The sequence below is a fragment of the Schistocerca americana genome, chromosome 2 (genome assembly GCF_021461395.2).
Source record: "Schistocerca americana isolate TAMUIC-IGC-003095 chromosome 2, iqSchAmer2.1, whole genome shotgun sequence".
Lineage (NCBI taxonomy): Eukaryota > Metazoa > Arthropoda > Insecta > Orthoptera > Acrididae > Schistocerca > Schistocerca americana.
The window spans coordinates 112,238,765-112,252,017 of record NC_060120.1 but is presented as its reverse complement, the minus strand read 5'-3'; the positions used below and the strand labels follow the sequence as shown (position 1 = coordinate 112,252,017).

General features: G+C 44.8%; 1 protein-coding gene across 1 annotated transcript in view; it reads left to right on the top strand.

Moving 5' to 3' along the window:
• The window catches only part of LOC124595493 (lysosome-associated membrane glycoprotein 1-like), a 51,979-nt gene extending 39,211 nt beyond the window's left edge, over positions 1 to 12,768 (top strand). Inside the window, exons 4-5 of the mRNA XM_047134257.1 lie at positions 11,445 to 11,636; positions 11,754 to 12,768. Of these exons, the coding sequence (XP_046990213.1) occupies positions 11,445 to 11,636; positions 11,754 to 11,890 (329 nt within the window). The 3' untranslated portion in view covers positions 11,891 to 12,768. The remainder of the gene's footprint in view (positions 1 to 11,444; positions 11,637 to 11,753) is intronic.
• Positions 12,769 to 13,253: the final 485 nt, after the last annotated feature.

Genomic DNA, 13,253 nt, shown 5'->3' with positions numbered 1-13,253 from the left:
CTCATTGCCTTCTTCTCATTGCCTTCTTCTCATTGCCTTCTTCTCATTGCCTTCTTCTCATTGCCTTCTTCTCATTGCCTTCTTCTCATTGCCTTCTTCTCATTGCCTTCTTCTCATTGCCTTCTTCTCATTGCCTTCTTCTCATTGCCTTCTTCTCATTGCCTTCTTCTCATTGCCTTCTCTAGTCTCCGCCTCAGCGTTTGAGACAGTCTGTCCTCTCTCTCCCTCTCTCTCTTCTTTTTCTTCTTCCTTCCTCCCTGTGCGTGCCTGAAGGCCGACCCACGCGTTGGCACACGTAGCCGGTGACGGGGTAACGCGTAATTCCCCGCCCTGGGTAGACATGTAAGGCACGCACGTACCCCCTGGTAAAGGCCAGGCCCAGGGAGCGGTGATTGCCTGAGCTGATACCTTCTGACCATGCCGATTGGTCCCTCCGTCTGTTTCTCGGGAGGTGTGACCTGAGGTGTAAACATTCACCTAAGGCGGGAGTGCCCTCTGAGAGGGTCCCCACAAGGAAGGAGCGCGCCATCGGAAACGCTGGCAATCATGGGGGATTCCTCCGCAATGGATTTCACTCCATCTCTCTCGACTTCTGCCCAAAAACGGAAACATGACCAGCCACCAGTGACAAAAGTACTACCGCCTGCCCCACAGTTCGTCGTCGTTTCTCGATCTGAGGACGGAAAGGATTTTTCCTCTGTCAACCCTTTCGTTATCCAGAAGGGCGTAGATGCCATAGCCGGATCTGTCAAATCATGTACCAGGTTGCGTAACGGTACCTTATTACTAGAAACAGAGCGCCTTTCAGGCACAAAAACTGCTTCGGGCAACACTCCTGTACACGTTCCCTGTCCGGGTGGAGGCTCACCGAACTTTGAATTCGTCTCGTGGTGTAGTCTATACTAGCTCCCTCGACGGATTGACTGACGAGGAGATTCAATCTTTCCTCGCTGAGCAGGGCGTGACGGCTGTCCATAGGGGTCATGAAAAAGGTCAACAATGACCTTGTACCGACCAGGACACTTTTCTTGACCTTCGATAGTGTCAAGCTGCCATCGCGCATCAAGGCGGGCTACGAGGTTATTTCTGTTCGCCCCTATGTCCCGACACCTACGCGCTGCTACCAGTGTCAGCGTTCAATCACACTCAACAGTCTTGTTCCAATGCGGCTAAATGTGTCACTTGTGGCAGGGATGCCCATGAGGGTGACTGTCCACCTCCGTCTCCTCGTTGTGTGAACTGTCAGGGTGACCATGCCGCATCCTCCCGCGACTGTCCTGTCTATAAGGAAGAATGCTGTATCCAAGAAATTCGGGTCAAAGAGAAAGTGTCCACCTCGGCTGCTCGCAAGCTATTGGCTAGTAGGAAGCCCACGCTGCTCCCAGCGGTGAAATACAGTACTGTCCTCGCCTCTCCTCGGACTACCAGGGAGGTGGCAACCCAGACATGCGATCTGACTTTCAGCACCACGGTCGTCCGTTCGGCCAGTGCTAAGATCGCGCGGTCGACGTCTCCTCTTCTTCCCATCACCCCAGACACCAGCCCCTTCATCAGCTTCTGCTAAGACGAAGACCCAGAAGTCAGGTGCACGGGCCTTCAAGAAGGAACCGTCCCGTGCAGACTTCCTACGTACCTCGACCTCCCAGCCTTCGACCTGTACTTCCACCAAACGTCCTTTCAAGAAAGCTCATAGGAAGCACAGTTCTCCTTCTCCGCCACGGCGCATTTCTTCTCCTGCGCCAACCAGCGGTTGCCGCCCCAGGCCGTCATCCATTTCGCCTGGCCGCACCGCTGGTAGCCGAACATCTGGCCGTTCACCGGCGGAGGAAGCTCCCCCTCCCGGCCATCTTCCCAAGATGGCCGATGAACGTATAGACCCAATGGACGATGACTGTCCGCCTAGTGATAGCGGCGGCAGTGCTCGCTCGAAGCCAGGCCCTCAGCGGCCTTCGAGGTGACCCCTTCTTTCGTCTTCCTTTTCTTCTTACGATGGCACTTATTCACTGGAATATTCGCAGCATTTGCTCCAACCGAGAGGACTTGAAGTTGCTGCTCCGCTTGCACCGTCCGCTCGTCGTAGCCCTCCAGGAAACGAAGCTACGCCCATGCGATCAAATTGCCTTGGCACACTACACCTCTGTGCGTTTTGACCTACCCCTGTAGTAGGTATCCCGGCTCATGGAGGGGTTATGTTGCTGGTCCGGGATGATATTTACTACGATCCCATCACGTTGCACACCGGCCTGCAGGCAGTTGCCATCCGCATTACTCTCCCCACTTTTCCATTTGTACCGTTTACACTCCATCGTCATCTGCCGTTACCAGGGCAGACATGATGCAACTTATTGCTCAGCTACCTGCACCATTTTTGTTAACTGGAGACTTCAATGCCCACCATCCCCTTTGGGGCTCTCCAGCATCCTGCCCGAGGGGCTCCCTGTTAACAGACCTTTTCAACCAGCTCAATCTTGTCTGCCTCAATACTGGTGCCCCTACTTTTCTTTCGGACACATCTCACACCTATTTCCATTTAGACCTCTCTATATGTACTCCCCAACTTGCACGCCGGTTTGAGTGGTATGCACTTTCTGATACATATTCGAGCAACCATTTCCCGTGTGTTATCCATCTCCTGCAGCATACCCCCTCTCCGTGCTCATCTAGTTGGACCATCTCCAAAGCAGACTGGGGGATCTTCTCTTCCAGAGCGACCTTTCAGGATCAAACCTTCACAAGCTGCGATCGTCAGGTCGCACACCTCACGGAAGTCATTCTCGCTGCTGCTGAATATTCCATCCCTTACCCTACTCCTTCTCCACGTCGCGTACCGGTCCCCTGGTGGACCGCAGCATGTAGAGACGCTTTACGTGCTCGTCAACGTGCTTTACGCACCTTTAAACGCCACCCTACAGTGGCGAATTGTATCGATTATAAACGATTACGTGCACAGTGTCGTCGTATTATTAAAGAAAGCAAGAAAGCCAGCTGGGCTGCTTTCACAAGCACCTACAACAGTTTTACTCCTTCTGTTGTCTGGGGTAGCCTGCGCCGGCTATCTGGCACTAAGGTCCACTCACCAGTTTCTGGCTTGACGGTCGCGAATGACGTCCTTGTGGCCCCTGAGGATGTCTCCAATGCCTTCGGCCGATTTTTCGCCGAGGTTTCGAGCTCCGCTCATTACCACCCTGCCTTCCTCCCCCGCAAACAGGCAGAGGAGGCTAGGCCACCTAACTTCTGCTCCTCGAATCGTGAAAGTTATAATGCCCCATTCACCATGCGGGAACTCGAAAACGCACTGGGCCGATCACGGTCCTCCGCTCCAGGGCCTGATCCTATTCATATTCAGATGCTGAAGAACCTTTCTCCTGCAGGTAAAGGTTTTCTTCTTCGTACTTACAATCGCATCTGGATTGAGGGACATGTTCCGCATGCTGGCGCGAGTCTATTGTCCCGATTCCTAAGCCGGGGAAGGACAAGCACTTGCCTTCCAGTTATCGACCCATCTCGCTTACCAGCTGTGTCTGTAAAGTGATGGAGCGAATGGTTAACTCTCGATTGGTTTGGCTGCTCGGGTCTCGACGCCTATTTACCAATGTACAATGTGGATTTCGTAGGTGCCGCTCTGCTGTTGACCATCTGGTTACCTTGTCGACCTTCATTATGAATAACTTCTTGCGGAAGCGCCCGACCGCAGCTGTGTTCTTTGATTTGGAGAAGGCTTACGACACCTGTTGGAGGGCGGGCATTCTCCGCACCATGCATACATGGGGCCTTCGCGGTCACCTCCCTCTTTTTATTCGTTCCTTTTTAATGGATCGACAGTTCAGGGTACGTGTGGGTTCTGTCCTGTCAGACACCTTTCGCCAGGAGAATGGGGTGCCACAGGGCTCAGTTTTGAGCGTCGCTCTCTTCGCCATCGCGATCAATCCAATAATGGATTGCCTCCCCGCTGATGTATCCGGCTCCCTTTTCGTGGACGATTTTACCATCCATTGCAGCGCGCAGTGTACACGTGTCCTGGAGCGCTGTCTTCAGCGTTCTCTTGACCGTCTTTACTCCTGGAGTGTCGCCAATGGCTTCCGTTTTTCTGCCGAGAAGACGGTCTGTATTAACTTCTGGCGCTACAAAGAGTTTCTCCCACCATCCTTACGACTCGGTCCCGTTGCTCTCCCAATCGTGGAGACAACAAAATTTTTAGGTCTTACATTTGACAGGAAACTTAGCTGGTCTCCACATGTCATATTTGGCTGCCTGTTGTACCCATTCTTTAAATGTCTTCCGTGTTCTCAGTGGTATGTCGTGGAGAGCGGATCGAACCATCCTGCTTCGTCCATATCGGTCAATCGTCCGCTCCAAGCTGGATTATGGGAGCTTCGTATACTCCTCTGCACGGCCATCCATCTTACGCCGCCTCAACTCCATACAACATCGGGGTTTATGACTTGCAATCGGAGCGTTTTATACTAGTCCCGTAGAGAGTCTTCATGCTGATGCTGGCGAATTGCCACTCACCTACCGGCGTGATATACTGCTTTGTCGGTATGCCTGTCGGCTACTGTCAATGCCCGACCACCCGTCTTATCGTTCCTTTTTTGACGACTCTCTCGACCGTCAATACGGGTTGTATGTCTCTGCCCTGCTACCCCCTGGAGTTCGCTTTCGTCGCCTCCAACACCTTAATTTTTCCCTCCCTGCAACCTTTCGAATGGGTGAGAGCCACGCGCCACCTTGGCTCCAGGCTCAGGTCCGGGTTCACCTTGACCTCAGCTCGCTCCCAAAAGAGGTTACCCCCGGTTCGGTCTACCACTTCCGTTTTGTTGAACTTCGTTCGAAGTGCATCAATATGGCCTTCATTTATACAGATGGCTCAAAGACCAATGACGGGGTCGGGTGTTCTTTTATTGTCGGGGCACACAGTTTCAAATACCGGCTCCATGGCCATTGTTCGGTCTTCACAGCTGAGCTCTTTGCCCTCTACCAGGCTGTTCTTTACATCTGCCGCCGCCGACATTCTGCTTATGTCATCTGCTCCGATTCCCTGAGCGCCATCCAGAGCCTCAGTGATCCGTACCCGGTTCACCCTTTCGTGCACCGGATCCAACGCTCTCTTCAGCAGCTGGTGGACGTCGGTTCTCCGGTTAGCTTTATGTGGGTCCCTGGCCATGTCGGTATCCCTGGGAACGAAGCTGCAGATGCCGCGGCCAAGGCTGCGGTCCTCCAGCCTCGGACAACTTCTTGTTGTGTCCCTTCGTCGGATTGTAGCAGGGTAATTTGTCGGCGCATTTTATCGCTGTGGCATGCCGATTGGGCTGCATTTACAGACAACAAGCTTCGGGCCTTGAAACCTCTTCCCGCAGCTTGGACGTCCTCCTCCCGCCCTTCTCGGCGGGAGGAGGTCGTTTTGGCCCGGTTACGCATTGGACACTGCCGGTTCAGCCATCGCCATCTGCTGACGGCTGCGCCGGCGCCATTCTGCCCATGTGGGCAATTGCTGACGGTCCGCCACATTTTAATGTCCTGTCCGGATTTTAACACACTGCGTCTTGATCTTAGCATGCCATGTACTCTAGATGCCATTTTAGCGGATGACCCACGAGCAGTTGCTCGCGTTCTTCGTTTTATCAATTTGACAAACCTCTCTAAGGCCATTTGATGATGCTGTTTTTTAATCCTATGCCTGTCAGTCTGTCTTTTATCGTGTTTTCCCTTTTAGTTGTTGTTTTAAACTTGTGCCTTGCGGTGCATTCTTAACGTAGTCAGGGCGCTAATGACCATTGAAGTTGTGCGCCACAAAAAAAAAAAAAAAAAAAAAAAAAAAACAACATATAGACCTTACATGAAGCATTGCTAAATTACAGCTTCATGAGTAGTGTGGTGGGGCCACTAGCCACCTTTTTGTAAAGGCTTGTTTTTTTGACATTGCAACTGAAATGAATAAATGATCAATTTTGTTTTACCATTATTCAGGATCTGAGACCCATTGTGCTGAAACTTAGTGATCCTGTTCAACTTTTTGGGTACAATAGCTTAGCGGTAAAACAAAAGGTCGAACTATGGTAAATTCATCATAGTGTGCTATCAAAGTGGCACATAAATCCTGTCGTACCAAATTTTGACTATACTTTTTTGCCTTGTCTGCTGAAAGAATAAGTTTCTGAAGCTGATACTTTACGTTACGTGCAACCTGTCAGCATGTAATAAAGCTCTGTGTGTGGCATCCAGATTGCTCAAATAATAACTGAGTTATCTGAGCACACCTTGTCTGATCAGAAAGTTGTTTTTATTGTGGAGGCAGACCAGTTTAGTGTCAACAATGGAGTTTGGTAACATGCTTCAACAATCGGACTGGAGCACACTGTTGTGAAGAGTGTGTGTGTGTGTGTGTGTGTGTGTGTGTGTGTGTGTGTGTTTTTAAATTATGTAAAGCGTGTTGTCATTACTGGATAAACATCATTTTTATTTCAAAGCAATGGGTGACTCTTTAGAAATGTTTATCAGGTTATTTAATTTTTTTTCTGTTGTATTCTAAAGGAAGTTCCATTATCTATGATTGTTCAATATTTTTCTGTTGGAAATATACACCACTTCCACCTTACCTAATATTGAAACAAATGGCAGTTGGAAGCATACATTTAATTGGATTACAATGGATATCAACGAAGTTTCAATACCATGTGTCATTGGCCTTGCAGATAATTCTGCATGTCATGTGAAAACCTACACACATCAAGAAGGCTTCATTCCAATCAAAGAATTTTCAGTAGAGCAACTGGAATTGATAAACCAAAGAAGTAAGATATGTCTTACTGAAAATGCACAAATATGCTTTCATCACAAAGCAATACTTGTGGACAAATATTACTTTCTACAGATATCTTGTTGTAATCCTTTCGGTGCAAAGAACCATTCTGTTAAAAAGGATTTATGGACTGTCATTGTGGAAACAGCAAAAGAAGTGCAAGCTGTGACTAAGAGCAATGCGAAACATGTCAGATTGTCTGTCCAAGTTGCAGAAAACAAATTTTAGCAAAGAAAGCAGAAAAATCAGTCTACTTCAAACCAGTCAGAAGATGAAGCATATCCAGAAGTATCAATCGATTCAAGCCTAACTGCCTTTGGGGTCTCCCGTCTAAAATTTCAGAGTATCAAAAAAGGATGTGAAAGGTTACGCAAAAGGAAAAATAAGCGAAGCTCGAGAGGCAATTGCGAATAACATTGTAGCAGCTGCTGCTGCTGCTGCTGCTGCTGGTGGTGGATTTTCCCAAAAAGATGTTCAAACACCTAGTACAAGCAAGACATGTCCTGATTGTGAAGATTATAATCAGCTGATTAAAGAATTGAAAGAGAAGTTGCAATTGTCAAGGCAGCCTGAAAAATTGGAAATACTGACATTAGTACCATAAAGCTGGACTATAAAAAGAGACAAAGCAAGAAATTGGCATTTCAGAGAGGATGGTAAAAGCAGCTAGGAAGTTCCAGGTAAAATGGTGTATTAGCCCTGCCAAAGAGCAAGTGTGGCAAGATGATTCCAGATGCCATAAAAGAAAAGTGATAACATTTTTTTCAGAATGAAGAATTTAATCGAATTTGTCCAGGTAAAAAGACAGTATCAATTAGAATAGAATGGAAGAAAGTTTTGATGCAAAAATCTTCTTATGAATAATTTGAAAGAAATGTTTGCTGCATATCGACTTCAGCATGGGTCTGAAATTGGATTTTCCAAATTTCGCACATTGAGGGCAAAATGGTGCATCGCTGTGGGTGCTGCAGGAACCCTCTGTTTGCACTTTACACCAAAATGTGAAACTGACGCTTGCAAGCACTCAGATTAAAGAAGATTATAAAAGTCTGATTGCTAAAACAATGTCTGATTTGGAATCCAAAAACTGCATGCTTCATCACTGTGAAGTCTGGTTGGGAAAAGAACTACTGGAACAGATTTTAGAAAGTAGTTTTGAAGACAGTAATCCAGATGATACCATTGAGTTCACAGTAGGTGCACACTGATATACATTAGAAACCAAGCAGATGACCACAGAGCAGTTTATTGAAGATCTGATTTCAAAAATTGACAAACTTTCCACTCATTATGTTACAAAACACCAGAGCAAGACCTAAAATGCATAAACGAAAGCTGTAAGCAAACTGAAATGATCATATTAATAGACTTTGCTGAAAATTATTCCTTCATTGTCCAGGATGCAGCTGAAGGGCTTCACTGGAATAACAGCCAAGCAACTTTACACCTATTTGTTGTGTACTTCAGAAATAACTTGGACATCAGCAGCATCAGCTACTGTATAATAAGAGACAGCCTGAAATATGATGCAATCGCTGTACATGCTTTTATAGTGAAAGTAATAGGTCTAAAGTGTCTCCTTGGAAAAATCACACACATTTGCTACTTCAGTGATGGGTTGGCAGTGCAGTACAAAAACTTCAAAAATCTCTGCCACCATCAAAATGATCAGCTGAATGGAACATTTTTGCTACAAGCCATGGAAAATCTCCATGTGATAGAATTGGAGGAACTGTAAAGTGCCTGGCAGCAAGAGTGAGCCTTCAGAGACTAACTGAAGACCAGATTTTGACACCAACTGATTTGTTTAAATACTGTGCAGAGTATCGGATGAATCCATTTTTGTTTCAAAAGAAGAAATTGAAACATTAAAAACTGAGCAGGAAGCAAGGTTCAAAAATGGCTGCACAGTATCAGGAACAAGAGAATCACCATTTTGGGCCATAAAATGAAAAGCAAGTTTGTATTGGAAGTGTGTCCAATGATACAATTTTTTTTTGTGGCAAATGTTAACCAGTCAAGCAACAGTTTCATTCAGAAATATTACAGCCTTACAACTGGGCCAATACATTGTCTGTATATATGATAGAAAATGGTGGATTGGTAATGTGTCTGAAGTTTCAGAAGAAGAAAATTTTTATCAGTTTCATGCATCCCAGTGGACCTGCACATTCATTCTATTGGCCAGCTAGGCAGGATGCTTGTTGGATTCCAAACGAACATATTATTTCTGTCATTCCAGCTCCATCACAAACAAGAATGGGCAGACATTATAGCTTGTTAGAATCAACTGTAATTGCTATTAACAAATTTCAGCAAATGAATTAATAAGAACTGAAATATTTGGCTTGGGAACCATAAAGTGTAAGACTGGTACATGTATTTATAAATGTAAGTTAATTTGGTATGACTAGATTTATGGGCCACTTTGATAGCACACTGATGAATTTACCATAGTTTGACCTTTTGTTTTACAGCTAAGCTGTTCTACCCAATAAGTTGAACAGGATCACAGTTTCAGCATGACAGGTCTCTCAGATCCTGAACAATGGTAAAACAGTCTCATTCAAAAAATGAGCCTTTACGAAAAGGTGGCTAGTGACCTCACCACACTACGAGGTGCATTCAAGTTCTAAGGCCTCAGAATTTTTTCTAATTAACTACTCACCCGAAATCGATGAAACTGGCGTTGGTTCTCGACGTAATCGCCCTGCAGACGTACATATTTTTCACAACGCTGATGCCATGATTCCATGGCAGCGGCGAAGGCTTCTTTAGGAGTCTGTTTTGACCACTGGAAAATCGCTGAGGCAATAGCAGCACGGCTGGTGAATGTGTGGCCACGGAGAGTGTCTTTCATTGTTGGAAAAAGCCAAAAGTCACTAGGAGCCAGGTCAGGTGAGTAGGGAGCATGAGGAATCACTTCAAAGTTGTTATCATGAAGAAACTGTTGCGTAACATTAGCTTGATGTGCGGGTGCATTGTCTTGGTGAAACAGCACACGCGCAGCCCTTCCCGGACTTTTTTGTTGCAGTGCAGGAAGGAATTTGTTCTTCAAAACATTTTCGTAGGATGCACATGTTACCGTAGTGCCCTTTGGAACGCAATGGGTAAGGATTACACCCTCGCTGTCCCAGAACATGGACACCATCATTTTTTCAGCACTGGCGGTTACCCGAAATTTTTTTGGTGGCGGTTAATCTGTGCGCTTCCATTGAGCTGACTGGCGCTTTGTTTCTGGATTGAAAAATCGCATCCACATCTCATCCATTGTCACAACCGATGAAAAGGAAGTCCCATTCATGCTGTCGTTGCGTGTCAACATTGCTTGGCAACATGTCACACGGGCAGACATGCGGTGGTCCGTCAGCATTTGTGGCACCCACCTGGATGACACTTTCCGCATTTTCAGGTCGTCGTGCAGGATTGTGTGCACAGAAATGCCAACTCTGGAGGCGATCTGTTCAACAGTCATTCGGCGATCCCCCAAAACAATTCTCTCCACTTTCTCGATCATGTCGTCAGACCGGCTTGTGCGAGCCAGAGGTTGTTTCGGTTTGTTGTCACACGATGTTCTGCCTTCATTAAACTGTCGCACCCACGAACGCACTTTCGACACATCCATAACTCCGTCACCAAATGTCTCCTGCAACTGTCGATGAATTTCAATTGGTTTCACACCACGCAAATTCAGAAAACGAATGATTGCACGCTGTTCAAGTAAGGAAAACGTCGCCATTTTAAGTATTTAAAACAGTTCTCATTCTCGCCGCTGACAGTAAAATTCCATCTGCCGTACGGTGCTGCCATCTCTGGCAATGAACGCGGCCTCATTTTAAAACAATGCGCATGTTTCTATCTCTTTCCAGTCTGGAGAAAAAAAATCGGAGGCCTTAGAACTTGAATGCTCCTCGTACTTATGAAGCTGTAATTTGGCAGTGCTTCATGTAAGGTCTGTATGTAGATCCTGTAAAAATTGGAGATGGTAGAGTGGGGAGCTTGTCTAAATTTATGTGACTTGACATGGGATGACCCTCCTGCCCTTTCCTGTCCTGTTCTTAAACCAAGGTGTTTACTCCAACTTTTAATATTTTCAGTTTATACACAAAATTATACAGCAGCTTATGCAAATGTTGGTGTAAACTGCTCCTATTCCTGAACATGCGAAGAAAGCAGTTTCAGCAATGCCAGCATGTTAGCAGCTGTGCTATCTATTAAAAAATGTTAAATATTGATCATGAGCTATTGTTAAACCATTTAGATAATTCATTGGTCACAGGCCCTGCAGATCACATGCTGCTTCCACAAACTGCCTCCATTGCTTTGTTTTGTGCTCTGTTCCTTCAGGTGTTCAATCTCCAGGGGGCTGTATGTATGCAGGCAGAAGTTACATGTTAGACATGTAGGTGGGGATAAAACAGACTGTTATTTGTACTTCGAACACACTACTATTGGGTTTGAATCAACCTAAACTTGACATAAAATCAGACACTTTTGAAATTACTTGTCAGTATACATAAATTCTGAAATTTGAATATTTTTGAGGTGAACTCTAACCATATTGTGTGAGAACGTAGAATATTATATTAGAAGCAGTAAGCCTTCAGTTATCGTAATTTGATTTAAATACTCTATTATTTTATAGGTGTTACAAACTTGACCTTTTTCCACAATCACAACTTGTTTGCGACAAGTTTGACGAGGTCCTATAGGTGTATGAAGTCTCAGGAAGTTGATTTGTTTAAGAAAAACAGCAATGAAACAGTGGGAGTGTTGACTGTTAGTAAAGTGCAGTTGGAAGCATTTCATGAAACCAACTCAACAGATTTTGGTGCAAGTAAGTAGGGATTTTTGGTTGTATGCATACAGCTTATGATTCTCCTTCATTTACTACTTTAATTTTATTTTGATCTGATGTTTGCTGCACAATGTTAATCTTTCCTTTCTTTTACAGTTGAAGACTGTGAGAGGTCAACTGATATAGTACCTATAACAGTTGGGTGCGCACTTGTTGGTCTGGTTGCAGTTGTTTTGATTGGATACTTAGTTGGTCGACGTAGGTCTCAAGCACGTGGATACTTGAGTATGTGAAAGTACTGGAACTGAGACAAGTAGCTGCCTACCCAAAACAAATAATACCACATGTCATAAAACCAGAGCAACATAATTTCACAAGGCAGCTTGAACATCATCTCGTCATAGTTGCCAGTATATATTGTGCTATACAGTGACTTGAAAACAAAAGTTACAGTGGTTATATTTTTGATGTAGCTGAGTACTCTTCAAAGAAATTTTAAGTTCCTTTTTATTCCAGTTTCACACTTGTACGTTTAGTATTGTTAGAGTAATGTTATTTAAAAGTTTCCTTGAAGCCACTGTACTGTTTTTACCATGGCTTTACTTTGCAGCCTTAGAGTATGGAAATAAGATTGATAACAATTAAGATCTTGGTTGTAGGTGTTATCATGAACAGAATTCCTGAAGCTGTATTTTATCTATTAATGAACTGACATTAGTATCTTCAACAAATGTCTACATCATTCCGTGCTATTTTGAGTTTGGTCCACTTAAATTCTGCTGATAAACTGTGTATTAATGTGATCTTAAAAAAACATAAACCTAATGTCAAAACTATGAGCTTGGTAATGTGAAGCTTGTACCCCATGAGATGCCAGCTGCATATTTTATACTTTATTTGAAACAAATTACTCATTTCTCAGTTGATATACCAACCCTCTGAAGATATCTGTACAGAACCAGTTTGAACTCTTTGTAAAATGTAACTTTCTAGTTGTGTAAGATTTAGTAGTGTGAATGTGATACGATCTGAAGTGGAAGATATGCTTATTGAGACTGAAAGTTATATATTATCTTTGTTGATTCCTTGCACTGTTATTGTATGTGACGATTTTGTATAGTGTCTCTAAAAATAAAGACTTTCATGGGGATTATATAGTCCTTCCATTTAATATTGTATTTTCAGAACTATTAAGCTTTCCAAATTTTGAGAAATAAAATGTGAAATTTTGTGTGGCTAGGGCCTCCTGTCAGGTAGACTGGTCACCTGGTGCAAGTTGTCTTAGGTGATGTCTCTTCAGCTACTTGCTTGTTGATGAGTGTGATATGATCGGGAAGAAAACACTGCATACAGTCTCCAAATGGAGAAAGTCTCCATCTCAGCTGGGCATTGAATCCAGGCCCCTCAAATGGCATTCCACCGTGCTGACCACTCAGCTGTGGAGACAGACTTAAGGACTTAAGAGATATTATCGTACTTGTCCCAATAAACCAACTAATACTTCAAGTTCATGTGCCTAATGAAAGTTTGCGCAGCAGGTAAGACAATTTGTGAGGAATGAAGCTCAAATCTCAGTTCAGCAATACCAATTTAGATTTTCTAAGAGGGATAGGCACTAAATTGTGAAAGGAGTTTTGGGTTTTGACGCCTGATCTT